General features: G+C 45.9%; 1 protein-coding gene across 1 annotated transcript in view; it reads right to left on the bottom strand.

Moving 5' to 3' along the window:
- Window positions 1-18,025, bottom strand: part of NUP214 (nucleoporin 214) — a 44,457-nt gene extending 26,432 nt beyond the window's left edge. The window contains 21 exon segments of the mRNA XM_070955502.1: window positions 56-141; window positions 1,062-1,244; window positions 2,542-2,645; window positions 3,693-3,851; window positions 4,967-5,116; window positions 6,449-6,538; window positions 7,092-7,183; window positions 8,051-8,214; window positions 8,506-8,681; window positions 8,683-8,921; window positions 9,189-9,350; window positions 10,063-10,189; window positions 10,852-10,918; window positions 11,660-11,766; window positions 11,853-11,956; window positions 12,258-12,321; window positions 12,715-12,785; window positions 14,001-14,190; window positions 15,068-15,219; window positions 15,356-15,551; window positions 17,937-18,025. Coding sequence (XP_070811603.1) covers window positions 56-141; window positions 1,062-1,244; window positions 2,542-2,645; window positions 3,693-3,851; window positions 4,967-5,116; window positions 6,449-6,538; window positions 7,092-7,183; window positions 8,051-8,214; window positions 8,506-8,681; window positions 8,683-8,921; window positions 9,189-9,350; window positions 10,063-10,189; window positions 10,852-10,918; window positions 11,660-11,766; window positions 11,853-11,956; window positions 12,258-12,321; window positions 12,715-12,785; window positions 14,001-14,190; window positions 15,068-15,219; window positions 15,356-15,551; window positions 17,937-17,978 — 2,725 coding nt within the window. The 5' untranslated portion in view covers window positions 17,979-18,025.
- Window positions 18,026-19,751: the final 1,726 nt, after the last annotated feature.

Genomic DNA, 19,751 nt, shown 5'->3' with positions numbered 1-19,751 from the left:
CAACGGCACATTGCCTCTGTGGAACCTGGTCAAATAAACGGCAGGGACTAGTTACCAGCTGACGGGGATGAAGCTTTGGTGGAAGATTCCAGCGTGGCTTTCGTTAAGGCGTTGCTCAGATTCTCCAGCTCACTCTCCAAGCTGTCACAAAAGGGGAGGAAAAACAAAATTTCTTTTAAAAAAGCAGGCAAAAGTGAGATGCGAAATTGTCACACCGCTCACAACCGGAGTGCAGTTCAAGGACTTGAAGAACTGAATACGCATCCATTCGTTGGTCCACCACCAGTTCTGATTCATGCAGCATTATTCCTCCATAATCTGTTCTCACTCAACTCAACTACGGCAATATAACAGAATAACAGAGTTGGAAGGGACCTTGGAGGTCTTCTAGTCCAACCCCCTGCTCAGGCAGAAGACCCTATCCCATTTCAGACAATTGGCTATCTGGCCTCTTCTTAAAAACCTCCAGTGATGGGAGCCCCCACAACTTCAGAAGGCAACTTCTGTTCCACCGATGAACTGTTCTCACTGCCAGAAAATTCCTCTTTAGTTCTGGGTTGGTTTTAATTTAATTTAATTTGATTAATTCAATTTATATGCCGCCTCTCTCCGAAGACTCAGGGCGGCTCACAATACATTTTAAAAAAATCATTATAAGTTTTCCCAAAGGTGCTTTTTCAAGAGGCAACTGGATTTTCGTGGTTTTTCTTTGAAGACGTTTTGCAGGCAAGTTGTTCTCACTCTCAGGAAATTCCTCCTTAGTTCTAAATTGCTTCTCTCCTTGATTAGTTTCCATCCGTTGCTTCTTGTCCTGCCTTCAGGTAGCTTTGGAGAATAGGTTGATCCCCCTTCTTCTTTGGGGCAGCCCCTGAGATATTGGAAACTAGCTACTAAAACTAGGGTAGGCTTCCTCTCAACCAAATGATGTCCCACGCAAATCCAGAAAGATCCAACATTTTCCAAATGGGTCAAGAGAGGGGTCAGGCCTGGAAGCCATCTTTTGCATTCAATGACAAGAGGAAGGAAAGCTTTTCTGGAGAACTCTTCCAAGCAGACCTCACCTTTGGATGCTGGTGTGAGAAGAAACGGGAGCGGACGCGTTCCACGGAGTGACTTGGTTGTACAGACGGAGCTCGTACAAGCTGTCTACCAACTTCTTCAGCCTCTTCCTCTGCTGGTGGATGATTTCCCGGTTGTTTGTGAGGGCGTTGAAGAGAGTCTCTCGCTCGGGGACAGCTAAACGCCTATGTCAAAAGGAGAGAGAGAGACAGAGAGAGAGAGAGAGATAGATGGAGAAAGAGAGAGAGAGAGAGAACGAGGTAAGGAATTGAGGAAAAGAAAAAGGGACGGGAACACGACTGTGCTTGCAACTCATTAAAAGCGGGTTCAGAAGTACTGTATTTTTCGGAGTATGAGACACTTCGGACTATAAGACGCACCTTTTTTGGGAGAAGAAAATAAGGAAAAAAAAAAAAAAACTGCCTCTGCCTCCCAGCAATTTGTCTCCTTGCAGCAAACAGCCTGTTTCAGTTTCAGTTTCAGTTTCAGCACAGCCTGATTAGCACAAGAAACAAAAAATCTGCCTCCCAGCAATTTGCCTCCTTGCAGCAAACAGCGGAGGCCCATGTGGCAATAGGCCATGGAGATCCCTGCAGCCTGAAACAGCTGAGGGTCGGGAGGCCGATCCGACCGACAATCAGCTGCTTGTGCTAATCAGACTGTGCTGAAGCTGAAACGGGCTGTTTGCTGCAAGGAGGCAAATTGCTGGGAGGCAGATTTTTTTGTTTCTTGTGCTAATCAGGCTGTGCTGAAAATGAAACTGAAACAGGCTGTTTGCTGCAAGGAGGCAAACTGCTGGGAGGCAGAGGCCAAAAGGAGGGGGCTGGCGGGTGGGCAGGGCTACATTCGGTGTGTAAGACGCACCCAAATTTTCACCCTTTTTTAAGGGGGAAAAAAGTGCATTTTATAGTCCAAAAAATATGATACTTTACGAGAAAAGTTTTGCACTCTTCTGTACATAATAGAATTTCCTATGCTAGTAGGCTCGAAATTCTCGGTTTGGATAACTCGGAACCGCGTCGCTTGAGGTCAGACTTAGGCAGGACTGACCCACGTTCCTCCCCAACCTCCCCATTGCCTGTCTCTGCCGCCAGCTCTGCCGGCTGGCCACAACACTGTTTAATGGGTGCCCCTGTACAATATTAGCCTCTGTTATCTCTCTACTCTGTAATGACTTGCTTCTATGAATATTGCTTCTGTGTTCCTGATTTTGTATGCTGGTTTCTGCTGTATGGTATTGTATATAAAGGTTTAAATTGAATCCTGCTGAATTGTCTGATTGTGTGTGCTGCAACAAACTCTTGACAGAAGCAGACCAGGGGCTGACCATCAGCGTCCCCCCCCCCAAAGCATTATTTGATATCTGAACCACTCAGCAGCTAAATTGACAAAGCAGGAGTGCTGTTGGCGCTTAAAAAGCCTGCAAGAAATCTTAAGGGGGGGGGGAAGATTTCTTAATTTCCCCGTTCGAAGTACACTCACTTCTGCTTCTTCTGCTGTTCCAGGTGCCGATCCCACTCTAAATCCAGAACGTCGTTCACGTCTTGGACGGCAAACTTCACGTACTGATGCAAGCGACGGATTTCCTGCCCGGGAGAACATTTCAAACCTTCAGCTCAAAATCTGCAGGGGTGGAGCAAGCCGTCCCGAGGGGAATGTTGCGCCCTCGACTAACTGGGATTGAGCAAACACCATGGCTTGGCGTGGCCTCTCCGGCATTCTCAGATCTGGATGTCCTAAAGTGAACAATCCATATGGATCTGAACCCTGGTGGTGTATTTGCTTGGGTCTCCTCTCCTCTTCTCTTTCCGCTTCCTTTCCTCTCTTCTCCCTTCCTTCCCTCTCTCGTCTCCTTCTTTTTCTCTTCTCTCCCTTTCCCTCTTCTCTTCCTTTCTTCTCCCTCTCCCCTCTTCCTCCTCTCCCTTCCCTTCCTTTCTTCTCTCTCTCCTTTCCTTTCCTCTCTTCTCTCCTCTCCCTTTCCCTCCTCTCCTTTCTTCTCCCTCTCTTCGCTTCTTCTCCTTCCTCCTCCTCACCTCTCCCTTCCCTTTTCTTCCCTCTTTCCTCTCCCTTCCTTTCCTCTCCTCCCCTTTCCACTCTTCCCTCTCTCTTTTCCTTTTTTCTCCTCTCCCTCCTCTCTTCCTTTCTTCTCCCTCTCCCCTCGCTTCCTCTTCTTCGTTGTCCTCTCCCTTCCTTTCCTCTTTCTTCTCTCTCCTCTCCCATCCTTCCCTCTCCTCTCTCATCCTTTTTTCTTTCCTCTCCTCTCCTTCCTCTTCCTTTCTTTTATCTTTTCCCTCGCTTCCTCTTCTCCTTCCCTCTCCTTCTTCTTCTTTCCCCTCCCCTCCTTCCTCTCCTCTGCTCTCCTCCGCCCTTCCCAGTTCAACCCTTGGCATCTTCCCACACTGCAAAATGACAATGACTCCTCAAGATAGGGTTATGGCTAGCAGCTAGTTTTTGACGCTGAACCCCACTTCCTGAATCTCAGGCAGCTTCTTCCCTCAATAGACCAGCGGGTAGATGACAGCCACCACAGAAGAGGACATATTGGTCTCCTGATCCTCTTGGGGAGCTTCCTGAAGGCATCTGCTCAGACATTCTGGACCAGAGAGATCCGCTCTGCTCTGCTCTGCTCCTACCTGAAGCTGCCCTTCGCTCTTGGGGTCCAAAGGCTTCTTGTAAAGCAGGCGCAAGTACTCCGAGTTATGAGCCTGCTCGTCCTTCTCCTGGGCTTCCTCCACCCCTGCAAAACCTTCCAACAAATCGGTCTTCAGAAGGCTGATGTCTCCGTGAAGGGACTGCAAGAGGCAGATGGGAGAAAGAGACCGGGAGGGAACGCGTTACAAGTTAGTCCTCACCTGACGACCATATTTTTAGTGACCGGGAGCTGGTGAGTTCTAGTCCTGCATTAGCTATGAAACACGGCTGGTGCTTTGGGCCGATCACCAGGAGACGGTGAGTTCTAGTCCCGCCTTAGCCATGATAGTTGGCTGGGTGACTTTGGGCCAGTCCTCCTCTCTCAGCGCAACCCACCTCGCAAGCTTGTTGTAGTACTGGGAAAATAGGAGGAAGTTGTGTTGTGTATGTTCGCTGCCTTGAATTATTTGTACAAATATCGTGTTTCCCCAAAAATAAGCCCTCCCCAAAAATATTTAAACGGATGCACAGCCAGTCCCCGCCATTTCCTCTGGTTAGGGTTAGGGAGACAAGAGCTGGAAATCAGGTAAGACGGCAAGAGGATCTCCGTCTTGCTCCACGAGCCCCAAATTAATAAAACCTCCCCGAAAAGAAGGCCAAACGCTTATTTCGGGGTTCAAAAAAATATAAGACAGGGTCCTATTTTCGGGGAAAGATGGTAGTAAAGGCAGGATACCAATATTAACCAAGAATACAGTAAAAAGAATAAAGGCAATAAAAATAAAGGAAAAAAAATAAATGCCTGACTCTAACAAATAATCTGCTCCTGATTTTATTAATTATTTTAGATTATGAATTTATTAATTAATTGCAGGTTTGGCTAGTCTAGCGAAAAAAAGATTAGGGGGGGGACATGACAGCAGTATTCCAGTATCTGAGGGGCTGCCACAAAGAAGAAGGGGTCAAATTATTCTCCCAAAGCACCAGAAGGCAAAACAAGAAACGATGGAAGCTAATCGAGGAGAGAAGCCACCTGGAATTAAGGAGAAACTTCCTAGCAGTGAGGACAATTAACCAGTGGAACTGCTTGCCACCAGAAGTTGTGGGTGCTTCATCACTGGAGGTTTGCAAGAAGAGACTGGACAGCCAATTGTCTGAAACGGGATAGGATCTCCTGCTTAAGTAGACCTCCGAGGTCCCTTCCAGCTCTATTCTGATTGTTTTTCCCCAAATCTGCCGCTTTTCGTACCCGGCAACTTCACCGCCTCCTCCTTACCTCTGTGGTCTCTTTGATTTCCAGCAGAAAAGTGTGCAGGTCACTGGCTTCCACACGTAACTTCTTCTTCTCCTCTTCGCCGCCCACCTGAAACGAGGCCTTGGCGGTTCGACCCTTGAGTTCCTCCAACTCTTTCTGGAAATGGGCGATCTGCGGAATCGAGCCACCGGGCGGGTGGATATTTGAGAAAAAATAGTGACAAGTGGGAGGCGAAAAAAAGAGACACACAACAGGACTTTTTTTCCGGTGTAACACGTTAAAAATGTGCTTTTCCTACTCCATTGAGTTCTTCCTCCTCCTCCTCGCTTGGGCGAGGTCGAGCTCTGCGTGCGTGCTTGTCGGCCCGCTTTTGGCACGGCCTGGCTGCAGGACGTGACCCCTCGGATTGGGGACTCCTGCCTTATACTACAAAGCAGTGATGGTGAAACTTTTCAGCACCAAGTGCCAAAACCGGAATGTGTGTGCATGCGCACACGCCAGAAATCCAAAGATCAGCTGGCCGGCACACACATGCCTATTTTTTGGGTGTTTTTGGCCTGTTTTTGGCCTGAAATATGTCCTGAAAAACAACTGTTTTCTGACGCTCCGGTGCCTATGAAGAACAGCTGGTCGGTGCGCACATGCCTGATTTTTGGGCATTTTTCGGGCTGTTTTCGGCCTGAAAAACAGCTGTTTTCTGGTACTCTGCCGCCCGTGAAGTCCAGCTGGAAACCAGAAGAGCAGCTGGCAATGGCGCACATGCCCACAGAGAGGGCTCTACGTGCCACCTCTAGCACGCGTGGCATAGGTTCGCCATCCTGGCTATAAACTGTACAACTTTGCCAGTTCAATCAGGGGTTCCCTCCAGTGGTGGGTTGCTCCCGGTTCAAGTGAACTGGTAGCGGCGGCCCACCTGCCCAGACGTCATCAAAAACGCTCTGCGCATGTGCAAAAGCGCCACGCGATGATAGCGAACCGGTAGCATCTGGATTTGAAACCCGCTACTGGTTCCCTCTCTCTGCACCTGATTACCTGCTATTCTTCACGGCAGGTAACGAGGAAACAACGACACCCAGCACAAACTTTCAATGCCAATCTGTCTTTTAAAACCCCCTTAAAAAAAAAAAAACTTCAGGAAGAATCCACCGGGGGGGGGGGGGGGGGGGGAAGGAAGGTGATTTGGTGAAGGTGAAGAGCCTTGGTGGTGCAGCGGACTAAAGTGCTGTTAAGTAGCACCAGCTGCCTGCAATTACTGCGAGTTCAAATCTCACCAGGCTCAAGGTTGACTCAGCCTTCCATCCTTCCGAAGTAGGTAAAATGAGGACCCGGATTGTGGGGGCAATAAGCTGACTTTGTATTAAAAAAAAGAACACCGCTTAGGGGGGAGCCAAAAGCCCTACTAAGCAGGTATATACAAAAGTATGAAGGTTATTGCTTAACGCATTGTAAGCCGCCCTGAGTCTCCGGAGAAGGGCGGCATATAAATCGAACCAATAAATTTACCTCTTCTCTTATCCCGATGATGACAGGATCCGTCTCTTTCCACTGGCAGGGCTGCTTCTCCACTCCAACACCGGCAGGCTGCTGCCGACTCTGGAAGGTGCAACACGAAAGCATCCGTGATGTGTCAAGAGAAAGAAGCGAGAGGGATTGAAGAATCGGGATGAACAGAGTTCAGGATTAGGACCCGACTTTCGGAATGGTGTAGTTCTATTTAGAGCCTGTGCAGAGATAATAACCCACTCTTGTTCCACCTTCAAGGTGTTCTGATGTGGGCTTCCCAGACTCCTTGTCCCGACAAAAAAACCCTTTTTATTAAGTGAATTCTTCTCGTTCACATCCAGCAAAGTCTGTCAGACTTTACAGTCACAGATCTTATCTGGCTTGGAGAGCTGCCAGGCCAATATCTTCAAAACTTGGCAAGGAATCTCAGAGGGTCACGAACCAATTAAGCCAAGTAATTGTCTCCTGCAAACTCCACTCCCCTTTCGCTCCTCTTTTATTCCCTCTGGGACGGGCTATTCATCGTCCACCTGTGGCCTTACTCCCGAGCCGACCCTTGTTCTTTAGCTGACAGCTTGAGGGCGTGTCGGCTGTCAGTTCGGCAGTGCCATCAATACCCATAAATGTATTTACGTATTCTTACCTGCGAAGGGCTCGTTTTCGGAGCAACCGGGGATATCTTGGCAGCTTTCTGAAGGCCCGAGGTTGCGGGAGCGCTTTGAGATGGACGCACTGCTGGGGGCAAGAACACAAAAAAGAGGGACACGCACTCGCACAACTGCTGCTGGCGGTCAGTTACGACTTAAGCCCTAAAAGATAAAATGAGGGGAACGCCCATTCCGAGAAAAGTAAAATTAGGGTGGCCCGCTTAACAGCTACAAATGACTTACACCCATGTAATTCTGGGCTCAATTACTGTCGTAAATCGAGGACCGCCTGCACTTGTGGATCACTTGAGAAGAATAGAGAGGGTGGGGACACAGGAAACGTCCCTGCCCCAACAGCTTGCACTCAAACATCCCAACAATCACAGGAAAAGAAGTGTGTTCTGATCTAGGCTTCCTCAGCTCGTCCTCGTCCCCCTTTCATTTAATTTACGGAGAATTCCTCTCCAGCAAAGTCTCTCCTCTCCCACAGTCTTTCTAGATAGTTCCCAATTACCGACCTTTATCAGGCTTGGAGAGTGGCCAGGCCGATATCTTTCATACTTGGCAAGAATGCAGGAAAGAACTAATTGTCTCCTGCAAACTCCCCTCCCCTTTCGCTCCTCTTTTATTCCCTCTGGGAGGGGCCATTCACCGTCCATCTGTGGCCTTACTCCTGAGTCGACCCTTGTTCTTTAGCTGTTCCCTTCATCTGGCAACTCTGCGCATGCGCACACGGGGAACAGGCTCCAGCTGTTCCTCTGCCTCACTGATGTCTGACTCCGAAGGCAGCTGACAACTGTCAGACGGCCCTGGCTCCCTCTCTGCCTCCGACGCAGAGCCCTCATCAGAGCCTTCCCCAGACTCCAGGACTGGCCCACGTTCCTCCCCAACCTCCTCACTGTCCGATCCGCTGGCGGGCCACAACAAAGTGGGGAACGCAAAGGCCAAACCGTACTTGCAGCAGTCACCGGGGTAGAAGCCTTTATTGGGGCAGGAGGCGGCGTGGTCAGGTTTAGGGGTCCTGCAGAGGTAGATTTTGCAGCCACGGGAAAAAGGAAAGGCAAAGAACCTTGGCTGGTGTTGGCAGGAGGAGGGGCAGCGGACTCGGCAGCGGCAAACCTGAAGAGGAAAAACTCAAAATGAAAATGGGCAAAGCCACACACCGCCTAGCATTCTTCAACTACTTAAGAGTTAGCTAAAAGGCCAGGATTTTGTTTGGAAGGGTAAAGAGTTGTTTGCAAAAAAAACAAAAACAATAAAAGGTGGGATACAAATGAATAAATAAATAGAGGGGGATGAGAAGCGGCCGGGACAGAGACAGAGACAGAGACAGAGAGAGAAAGAGAGAGAGAGAGAGAGAGAGAGGGAGAGAGAGAGAGAGAGAGAGAGAGAGAGAGAGACCCCACGTACTTTTCGTTGAGGTTGACCTTGACAGAGGACACCGCTGGGGCAAAGCTGGGCTTTGTCACGACGGGAGGAACGGGCCCGTCGACGCGGCTGTTGAAGCTCACCGACCCGAAGGAGAAAGATGGAGCGGAACCCGGGACGAGGCCGGACGAGGAGACGGGAACTTGTGGTGCTTTCGGGGGTGGCGGGAGAAGAGAACTCGGCGGCCTTGCTTGTGCTGGGCCCGGGAACCGCTGCTGTCGAGGCCTCCGAGGGGAAGGGGTAAGGCAGGGAAGAATTCGGAGCCGGGACAGGGGCTTTGAGAGGGGGACTTGTAAAAGAGAAGGGGGTGGCCCCACTGCTTGGGACTAAGGAGGGACCCGGGGCCGGAGGGGCTGGGGAAGCGTCGCTCTTGGCAGCAGCTGAAGGAGTGGTGGTGCCTGGAAGGGAGAGATTGACCATTAACACAAATAATATAGGAAGTCGTCGGCTTACGACTGGCGCTAAGTGAGCCAAGTGGCCATGATTTTACAACTGATTTTGGCCGCAGTCGTTAACGAAAATTATAATCGCAACTGATTTTAAATTCTGGTATTTTATTTGAAGGAGGCTCCCTTGGAAAGCCAGAGATCTTCTCAACGCCTCCGTGACCCTCTTAGATCGACCAAGCGCAAGGAAATCTCCTGGCGAGGGCGTCAAATGCCTACCTGTGGGTTTTGCTCCTCTCTCCCCTTCTGCAGAGAGAGGTTCGGGGGCCACCAGAAGAGATCGGACGCCGGGGTTTTGATTGACCATGTAAAAGGGGCATAACACCCCGTCTGTGGATAACAACATCAAGACCGGAGCAGGATCCAAGGTTTTATCTTCGCCTGGGGGGAATCATAACGAAACGCGACACGTTCACTCCAAGCAAAAACTCTTAAAATCCAGGAACTGTTAAGTAGCGTAGACAAGTACTGGGCTGATTTTGTAAACCGCTTATGAGAGGGCTGTAAAACACTGTGAAGCGATATATAAATCTGCTATCTTTCTTTCTTTTTCTTTTTCTTTCTTTCTTTTCTTTCTTTCTCTTTTTCTTTCTCTCTCTCTCTCTCTCTCTTTCCCTTCCCTTCCCTTATTTCCTCCCTCCTCTCACTCTCCTTCCTCCCTCCCTCCCTCCCATGATTAGAATGCCATATTGCAGGCTAACTCTGCCAATTGCCAGAGGCTCGATCCTAATGAGCTCAAGGGCGACTCAACCTTCCACCCTTCCGAGGTCGGTAAAATGAGGACTAAGTAGTGCAGACAAGTACTGGCAGCAGGTAAAACGAGGACCCAGATTGCTGGGGGCCAGAGGCTGACTCTGTGAACTGCTTACAGAGGGCTGTAAAAGCACTGTGAAGCGGTATGTAAGTCTCAGTGCTCTTGCTATTGTTTTATTGCGTTATTTATACTCTCGTAAGCCGCCCAGAGCTGCTTAGTAAAGAACTGGATGGCGTACAAATTTAATAAAATAAAACAAATAGTGTTGGCAGATTAGACGGCGTCCTTATGAACCTTTCGCCCTTTTTCTCGGATCAAACGAATGATCCTCGGACTTACTGATAGTTATGGGCATGTTGTTGCTATAATCAATGGCAACTCCGACCGGCAAGGAATCGTCGCTTTTATCCGTCACAGGAAGCTCTGCGCGACTGGAGTCTTCCAACACCCACAGTTCCCAGTTAGTCTGCAAGGAAAATTCATCTGGTTTCCAACATGTGCTTCGCCAACAGCTCTCCAAAGCCTTGGAGGCCTCCACAAGCACATGACCCCTCCCCCCAGGTAGCCCCTGACTCACAACAGTTCATTTAATGACCGATCAAAGTTACAATGAAAACAGTGTCGTTTTTTCACACTTGGGACTGTTGCGGTATCCCCACGGTTACGTGATCCATGTTAAGACGCTTGACGACTGGCTCGTATTTATGACGGATGCGGCGTCCTGGGGTCTTTGCTTGTCGGAAGGTTACAAAAAGGGGATCATATGACCCCAGGACACTATAACAGTCATAAATATGAACCTGTTGCCGAATGTCAGGGGTCGGCAACCTTAAACACTCAAAGAGCCATCTGGACCCGTTTCTCACAAAAAAGAAAACACTGGGAGCCACAAAACCCTTCCCGTGCCTGACTATTTCTTGAGTGGCCACAAAACTAGCATATGGAGTTGGAATTAAACGTTCTGGATTTATCCATGGTTGGCCTACTGGGAGTTGAAAAGCTCACTAAATCGCGTGCCAGCGGGTGTCGCACATTGGCGGTGGTGGCGCATATTTTGAGTGACAATATTTTGAATTTTATACCCAGATGACACACTGTTTAATTTAATGAGTTTGGGAGGAGAGTTACCTGATCCCCTTGTCTTGACAGGATGCTGACTTCGGTGGAAGCGGCAGAAGCTAGTAAGACCAGATCCCTGGGAAAGGGGGGAAAAATAAAATAAAATAAAACACATAAATGTGAACATTTCAAGGAAAATCTTGAATGAACAAATTCAGTTCCCACTGTGGTTTCCCTGTGAAAAGAACAGCCTTGAGGGAGCCCAGGGATCTGATCAGCCCGCAAAAAAACAGGAAACCAACATCTTGATGTTATTGGTGCTCTCTGAGATGGATTGTCTTCTTGGAGACTTTTCATGACCCAACTAGGTGACATCATCAGTGCTAGGAGGCTTCTTGGGTCATGAAACGTTTGCAAGACGGCAACCCAGCTCAGAGCTATAAACAGGGAACAAGTTACAATTAGCATTGATCAAAATGGATTCCTCCCAAAAAGACAAATTAGAGACAACATAAGAATAATTTTCGATGCTTTAGAGTATTATGAAGCACATCCTGAAGAGCAGATGGCTTTGGTATTTTTAGACGCACAAAAAGCTTTTGACAATGTAAACTGGCGATTCATGATAGTCCAAATGGAAAAGATGGGCTTTGGTAAGTTACATTAACATTGATGATGTTATCTAGTTGGGTCATGAAATGTCTGCAAAAAGACAACCCAGCTCAGATCTACTGTATATAAACAGGGGGCGTGTTACACCAGCACTGCTGATGTTATCTAATTGGGTAACGAAACTCCTGCAAGAAAGATTCAGAGAACGCCAAACACTCCCCAGTTCAACCCTGAGTTACAAATATTCTCTTCTATTGGTACTTACCAATCTTCAATGAAGTTAAGGAAGTAGTGGTGCAGCCTCTCAGTGCAACTACCATAACAAGGCTCCATAAAGTTTACAAACAGCTCAGGCCTCTTCTCTTCTTTTTTCTGAACAAAGAGAAGAACAGCTTGGTTTCTAATCTTATTTTTCTTTTTTTAAAAAAACCAAAAAAACGCAAGATGTGGATACGTACCGGCAACAGAGCCATAACCACTTCGGGGGAAGTTTCTAAGCTGCCGTCCGCAGCGGCGTAAATGATGGTGAAGACGTAAGTGCCAATCCACAACACATCCAGGACTGGAAAAGAACAACAAAAAGGATTATTTTATTATTATTCTTACAAGTTTTTTATTATTTTTTTAAATTTTTAACAAACACATCAATGCGTGAACAGTTTTATTTGTTTTAACACAAATAAAACTAGGAAAATTTGTGTTTTTAAACTTCACTGAAAATGGTTATTTTTCTCCAAACCAAGGGCTGTACTTTCCCAGCCATGTCAGGTTTACCTGGCCTAATTTAGTTATTAGAAATGTGCATTGAAATTAGAAAAGAAGGCCTACCAGGTATTCCTATTGAAACATCACTAAATTCGTACCTTTGACAGGATTATCTGCCACGTAGAATGGAGGGCAAGGAATTGTTTTCTTTTCCTGCAGGTTCTGAAAAATTGAAGAAAAAAAAAAAAAACACAGTGAGACCATATTTTTGTCTGTTGGTGCAGCACTTGAGTTAAATTCTAAGTCCTGCCCTCAGGTGCTTTGGAGAATAGCTTGACTCCCTCTTCTTTGGGGGCAGCCCCTGAGATATTGGAAGACGGCTATCATGTCTCCCTTAGTCTTTCTTTGCATTAAACCAGACATACCCAGTTCCTGCAACCGTTCTTCAGATGTTTTAGCCTCTAATCCCCTAATCATCTTTCTTGCTCTTCTCTGCACTCTTTCTAGAGTCTCCACATCTTAACTAAGATAACTACGCCCCAAAACTCCATCCAGATCCTTAATCATAAATTGAGAATGGTTGGGAAATTATTGCGGACAGGAAATAAGACTTACTGGCAGATACTGGACCACTGTGCCATTCTGCTTGCCGACTGCCAGTTGTTTTCCTTTAGGACTCCAACATACTGGGGGGGAAAACATTTTTTTTTTAAAAAAAAAAGCCTCAAAAACGGACACATTAATGACTACACCAACCTGGCTCACAAACCCGAATAAAACAATCCGTTCTTGAAGCGAATCAGGCCAATTTTTGTGCCCCGGCTTTGTGCCAATCAAGGACACTTCAGGTATGGTTCGTCAGACCAGATAATGAAGCCAGCAACGTGTCAGGCCGAGAAGAGAGAAGCTATATAGTCCAACATGGCTTAGCAGTTAACAAGCTGCCCTTGTAAACCAGCTTGAGTTTAGTCTAGTGGCTAAGGAACCAGGCTAGAAAATAGAGGAAAGTGAGTTCTAGTCCCGCCTTAGGCATGGAAGTCAGCTGGGTGACTTTGGGCCAATCACCAGGAGACGGGGAGTTCTAGCCCCGCCTTAGGCATGGAAGTCAGCTGGGTGACTTCAGACCAATCACCAGGAGACGGGGAGTTCTAGTCCCGCCTTAGGCATGGAAGTCAGCTGGGTGACTTTGGGCCAATCACCAGGAGACAGGGAGTTCTAGTCCCGCCTTAGGCATGGAAGTCAGCTGGGTGACTTTGGGCCAATCACCAGGGGACGGGGAGTTTTAGTCCCGCCTCAGGCATGGAAGTCAGCTGGGTGACTTCGGGCCAGTCCTTCTCTCTCTCTCAGCCAACCCAACTCCACCGGACCAAGTTGTTGTTGTAGAGAAAACGGGAGGAAGGAGGAAGATTAGGTGTCAGGTTTCGGTGCTATCTTAAATAAGTTTCATTTTCAAGCACAATCTCTCTAATGAATCATTTTTATTTAAGAACATAAAAAGCCGACATTCCTGATTTCATTTTTGCAGCCAAACTGGCCCCTCCTTCCAACCCCCTCCTCTTCCGCTCTCCAACCCCAATGTCCCATTGGCCATCATGCAGATCCATCTCTACCTCCCGGCACGTTCTTTTCACAGGAATGTAGCCCCCACCCTCGTCTCCCAGGAAACACTATCTGTACATACAAAACTAGGTAAAAGTTCATCTTGTTATATCAGCGCTGGAAGAGAGCCTAATTTGGAACGCTGACATTAGGTATGTTAATTGCCTTGAGTAACTTTTTTTAAAAAATAATAAAGGGTGAGATAGATAAATTAATAAATACGTACAAATAAATAATTAAGAAAGAAATAACTAAAAAGGAGATGACCAGATTGGGTGAGGGGATGAAACCACGCAACCCACCGGATGTGACGGCCACCGAAGCAGGAAGTGTGGCGTACACCTTCACGGTTTCCGCCACCTGCAGGACGGAGACGCTCCCATCGGACAGACAGACAGCTAACATCGTGGCATTCACCGGATTCCACTTGAGGTCGTTGACCAGCGCCCCTGCCATCTTTTGATAAGCGAACGGCCGTTTTTGCTGTTTAGCCTGTTGCAAAGAGATCGAATGAGAATTTAAGAAGGGTGGGTGGATAGATGGACAGAGTCGAACAAGACAGATAAATAGATAGATGCTACACATCAATGAGTGGATAGACAGGTAGAGAAACATGGATGGATACACGGATGGATGGAGATGTGGTGTCAGGCCTGGAAGCCATCTTTTGCATTGGGCCTTCAGGCCTGACACGTTTACTACTGTGGGAAACTGGGAGGGGGGATTGTGTGGAGTACGGGTGATATATAGTCAAAATAACATTCCTTTCTCAAGAAGTCAAGGTCATCTTGCCCTGCACCTGGGAGCCTCGAGCTGGGAGGCATCTCCACTTGGGATGGTGCTTGGATTGGACCATGTGATGGACATGTGGGTGCTGGGCAGGGACTTGGACTTTCTTTAGGTGGGGAAAACCTGGAAACTTTCAGATTCGGGTTTTCCCAGATGCCAATATGACATCTTTAATAAAATGGAACTTTGAGGAAACTCAAGTCTCGGAGTTTTCTTTCGTTACTTGGAATCCTGACATGTGGATGGATAAAGAGACATCAATGGATAGATACATGTATGGGTGGAGAGAGAGAGAGAGAAAGACAGGAGAGACAGACAAGCAGAGAGACAGAGACAGAGAGAGAGGAGACACACAGAGAGAGAAATGGATAGACAGACATGGATAAATGGATAGAAAGACCTCCCCCTCTAGCCTTGACAGATGAAATTGACAAAAGCTCTGCCAATTTTAGGAGAAGGTTGTAGGAAAGATAAGAAGGAATGAGAAGACCAGAAACTGGTTAGATTAACCTCAGGCACAAAAGATCAAACCGTAACATTAAATTTCGTTGCTCGAACCTACCCGGAGGAATCGGCTCACCTGATTCACAAAAGTGCGGATGTCGAAAAAGCCGATGAAAGACCCAACTTCATTCGAGGCCATGCAAACCGACAGCGTGAGGTTATCGCAGCTGAGCGCCAAGTGATGCACCCAAAACTTGGTTGGGACAAAAAGACCCTGGACATTCTCTACTGTGGAAACAAAATGAAAGGAAAAGTTGAAAAAAAAAAACCAAAACGTAACAACAACAACAACCTCTACTGCTCTTGGATATGTTTCCATCCCTTGCTTCTTGTCCTGCAGGAGAGAGAATCCGATAATAGTCACCTATTTTATTAGGAGAATCTCCAGCCTGAATCTGCATAAGCAGGTTTTTCGTCTGAAAGATTTGCAGTCCGGCTGCACAGCCGGTGAAGGTCAGCCCGTATTTGTTGGACACGACCAGCAGGTTGCCACGTTCCTTGGGAAGATCCTCGGGGGCTTCGAAGATCCGGATTTTCTTCAGGGCTCGGAATTGAAAATCCTGCCAAGAAAACACCATATTAAGAAGGTTTACTAGAAAGAGAAACATTAAAGGGGCCGCATGACATCCCTTAAGGGGAAAAAAAAAAATTAATAACTTTTAACTCTATGTCTAGTCCAAGAGTCAGCAACCCGCGGCTCTGGAGCCACATGTGGCTCTTTCATCCCTCTGCTGTGGCTCCCTGTCACTCAAAATATATGTCACAACCGCCAATGTGCGACACCCGCCGGTACACGATTTATTGAGCTTTTCAACCCCCGGTAGGCCAAGAAAAGAAAAGTTTCAGAAGAAAACAGAACGTTTAATTCAACTACAGATGCTAGTTTTGTGGCTGCTCAGGAAATAGTCAGGCACCGGCAGTTTTGTGGCTCCCGGTGTTTTCTTTTCTGTGGGAAACGGGTCCAAATGGCTCTTTGAGTGTTTAAGGTTGCAGACCCCTGGTCTAGTCTAATGAAGAAAAGGACTAAGGGGGATGATTGCAGTATTTGAGGGGCTGCCACATAAGAAGAGAAGGTCTCCAAAGCCCCTGAGGGCAGGAGAAGAAGCAATGGAGGGAAACTAATCAAGGAGTGAAGCAACTTAGAACTAAGGAGGAATTTCCTGACAGTCAGAACATTTAATCGGTGGAACGGCTTGCCTTCATACGTTGTGGGTACTCCATCAATGGAGGCTTTTAAAACACTGGACAGGCACTTGTCCAGAAGGGTATCAGGTCTCCTGCTTGAGCAGGGGGTTGGACTAGAAGACCTCCAAGGTCCCTTCTAACCCTATTATTCTGCAGTAGCTGAGCTGAATGAGAATAGAATCCCTACCAGCCCTATGGTTCTATGTTCTAACTGTTAGCAAAAGTAACTGTCGGTTTACCTGCTTTAGGGAACCAAAGTCAGGATAATCTGACAGTGGGATGGGGGTGGGTGGGTGGGAGGCAGTGAATCCAACTTCTTGGTTGGGAAAACTTTTAGGTTATCCGAATCGGGATAATTCTTTTCATTTTATTTTTTAATGGAGGGGATGGGGGCTCTCCGAAGAACCCATAGCCGGATCCCAACTTGGAAAGCTCCTAAAGCCACTTTGGGTTATCGAGAGGAGCAGCGTACAAATTGACTCAATAACACATTAAAACCAAATAAAGTAAAATAAAAACAAAACGTATAGTATATAATATGTAAAATATTAATTAAATATAACATAATATATAATACATAACACAGTATAATATAATATACAATACAGTAATATAACAATATGAATATAATATAATATATATTATATTTATATTATATTACTGTATTACTGTATTTTATATCTGTCATAAAATACATGCTTGACGAAATAAAATAAACATATTTATTTTATTTTTATTTTATTTTATAAATATTGTATTATATTATATTTTGTATTGTATTATGTATTAATATGATACAATATAATATATAATATTGTATTATATTGTATTATAGAATAGAATACAAAACATAATATTTTGTATATTATATTATATTTTGTATTGTATTTTGTATTAATATAATACAATATAATACAATATACAATATTGTATATTGTATTGTATTATATTAATACATAATAGAATAGAATACAAAACAATATAATATTTTGTATATTATATTATATTTTGTATTGTATTTTGTATTAATATAATATACAATATTGTATTATATTGTATTGTATTATATTAATACATAATAGAATAGAATACAAAATATAATATATTATAATCTAACATAATACAATTATAACATTATAATAATACAATTTTTTTTTTATTTTATTCACGTTTATATGCCACCCTTCTCCCGAAGGACTCAGGGCGGCTCACAACAATAAACAACAGAACAATAAATTAAAGCTAAAATAATCCAATTAAATTAATACTACAAAATACTACAATATAATAATTATAATAATATAATATTTATAAAATAAAAATAAAATAATATATTTATTTTATTTCGTCAAGCATGTATTTTATGACAGATATAAAATACAGTAATACAGTAATATAATATAAGTATTTTTATGAATATATATTATTCATATTGTTATATTACTGTATTTACTTAATCTCGTCAAGCATGCATTTTATGACAGATATAAAATAATATAAAGTAATATTAATGACAGGACATGAGATCCTTATCCTGCCTGGCCTACCTGGCGGGGTTGTTGTGCAGGAAGACTGTAACGGAATAATGGGGGTGGGGGAGGGGAGAGAAGGGGGGTGACTGACTCCCCCTCCCCACTTATAAAAGGAGCCCCCAAAAGTTGCCATGAACCCGGGGGAGGAAATTGGGGGATGAGGGGGGGTACTAAAAATCCCCCTCCGGCTCTTTCTGCCCCCCTTGGGCCTCCGAAGCCCGGCCTCACCTTCATCTCCCGCTCGGGGATCACGTCCATGTCGTCGCCCATCTCGCCGCCTCCGCCGCCACCGGCAGCCTGGACACGCGCCGCCCCGCTCTTCCTTACATTCCCCGCTTTTTCAACGGAGGGGAAGGAGAAACCGGTCGGACGCGTTAGGGCGCTTCCGCTTCCGGCGACGCTCTAGGGCGCCGCTTCCGGTTTGACACATACTACTCCCACCACCCCTAAGGAGCCGGAGGGGAGTTGCGAAAGGGAAGGAAAAAAAAAAGGACGTCCTTCCGGCATCGGCCCTCTTTCGGTCGCCCAACTCTATGGCTGGTGCTAAGGAGATGAAAACAAAAGCATGAGGACGTAGATGTAGGAATAGTAGAGAGTCATGCAGACTCTCTCTCTCACTTCCGGGATTATTTAATCCCTTTTTTGATAGACAGCCTCTAAAGATCTCAGCATCTTCTGAAGAAAAAAAAAAGATTTTACAATAGAAAACTAAGTAATAATTTTAATTAGCAATTTTATGATGTTTGTGTGTCTATATTTTTCTTGACTGTACACCGCCTTGAGTCCTACGGGAGAAAGGCGGTATAGAAATATAATAAATAAATAAATAAATAAATAAATAAATAAATAAATAAATAAATAAATAAATAAATAAATAAATAAATAAATAAATAAATAAATAGAAGGGGATCTCTTTTTTGCAAGAGGAGGGATCTCTTCCTGGCTAGGTGGCTCGGTGGCTAAGACACTGAGCTTGTCGATCAGAAAGGTCCGGCAGTTCGGCGGTTCGAATCCCTAGTATAGGTCTCGTTGGGTGAGCAGGGGGTTGGACTAGATGACCTCCCAAGGTCCCTTCCGACTCTGTTACTGCTCCCCCAAGGATCAACCCAAGTCAGGGTTGCTGCTTGAGTTTCTCCATCCAGAGGCTGCATTTTGCACAGCAGCCTTGTGTCAGCTGGAATTTGATTTAAAATTAGTTGTGGGAAATCTCTGCAGCCGCTATATAGATGCTGTTGGGACGATCTGGGGTGGGTGGGTGGTATGGGAATCCAGTCAAGGAGAGCCACTCTCCCCACTGCAGTTGGGTGCATAGGCTTATCTGCAGAATCACAATATCTGTATGCAATTGGTTATTGCTACATATCCAAAGATATGTAGTACATAACTTCATATCCAGCAGAGACATCACCTTCCCAACAAAAGTGCGTATAGTCGAGGCGATGGTTTTCCCAGTTGCAATGGATGGCTGTGAAAGTTGGACCATAAAGAAGGCTGAGCGCCAAAGAATTGAGAGGCCTTTGAACTCTGGTGCTGGAGAAAACTCCTGCGAGTCCCTTGGACTGCAAGGCCATCCAACCGGTCGGTCCTAGAGGAGATCAACCCTGACTGCTCTTTAGATGATCCTGAAGAGGAAACTCAAAATACTTTGGATACCTAATGAGAAGGAAGGACTCCCTGGAGAAGAGCCGAATGCTGAGAACGATGGAGGGCAAAAGAAGAAGGGGACGGCAGAGAACGAGGTGGCTGGATGGAGTCCCTGAAGCAGTCGGCGTGAGCTTCAATGGACTCCAGAGGAGGGTAGAGGACAGGAAGGCCTGGAGGAACGTTGTCCATGGGGTCGCGATGGGTCGGACACGACTTCGCGACTAACAACAACAACAACATATCCCAAAAAATATGTTTGCAAGGAGCAGGAATTTTTTTTAAAACAGATGTTGATGAGTTGGTGTGTTTCTACATGAACATACACTGGCTGTGTGCGACAAAAGAAAATAATAGAAACCAGCATCATAAAAATAAAATAAGAAGTTAAAATGCTGTGGG

The sequence above is a fragment of the Pituophis catenifer genome, unplaced genomic scaffold (assembly GCF_029215685.1).
Source record: "Pituophis catenifer annectens isolate HBS135680 unplaced genomic scaffold, rPitCat1.0.hap2 SCAF_17, whole genome shotgun sequence".
NCBI lineage: Eukaryota > Metazoa > Chordata > Lepidosauria > Squamata > Colubridae > Pituophis > Pituophis catenifer.
The sequence above is the reverse complement of the archived record's forward strand: the minus strand, read 5'-3'. Positions and strand labels throughout refer to the sequence as shown.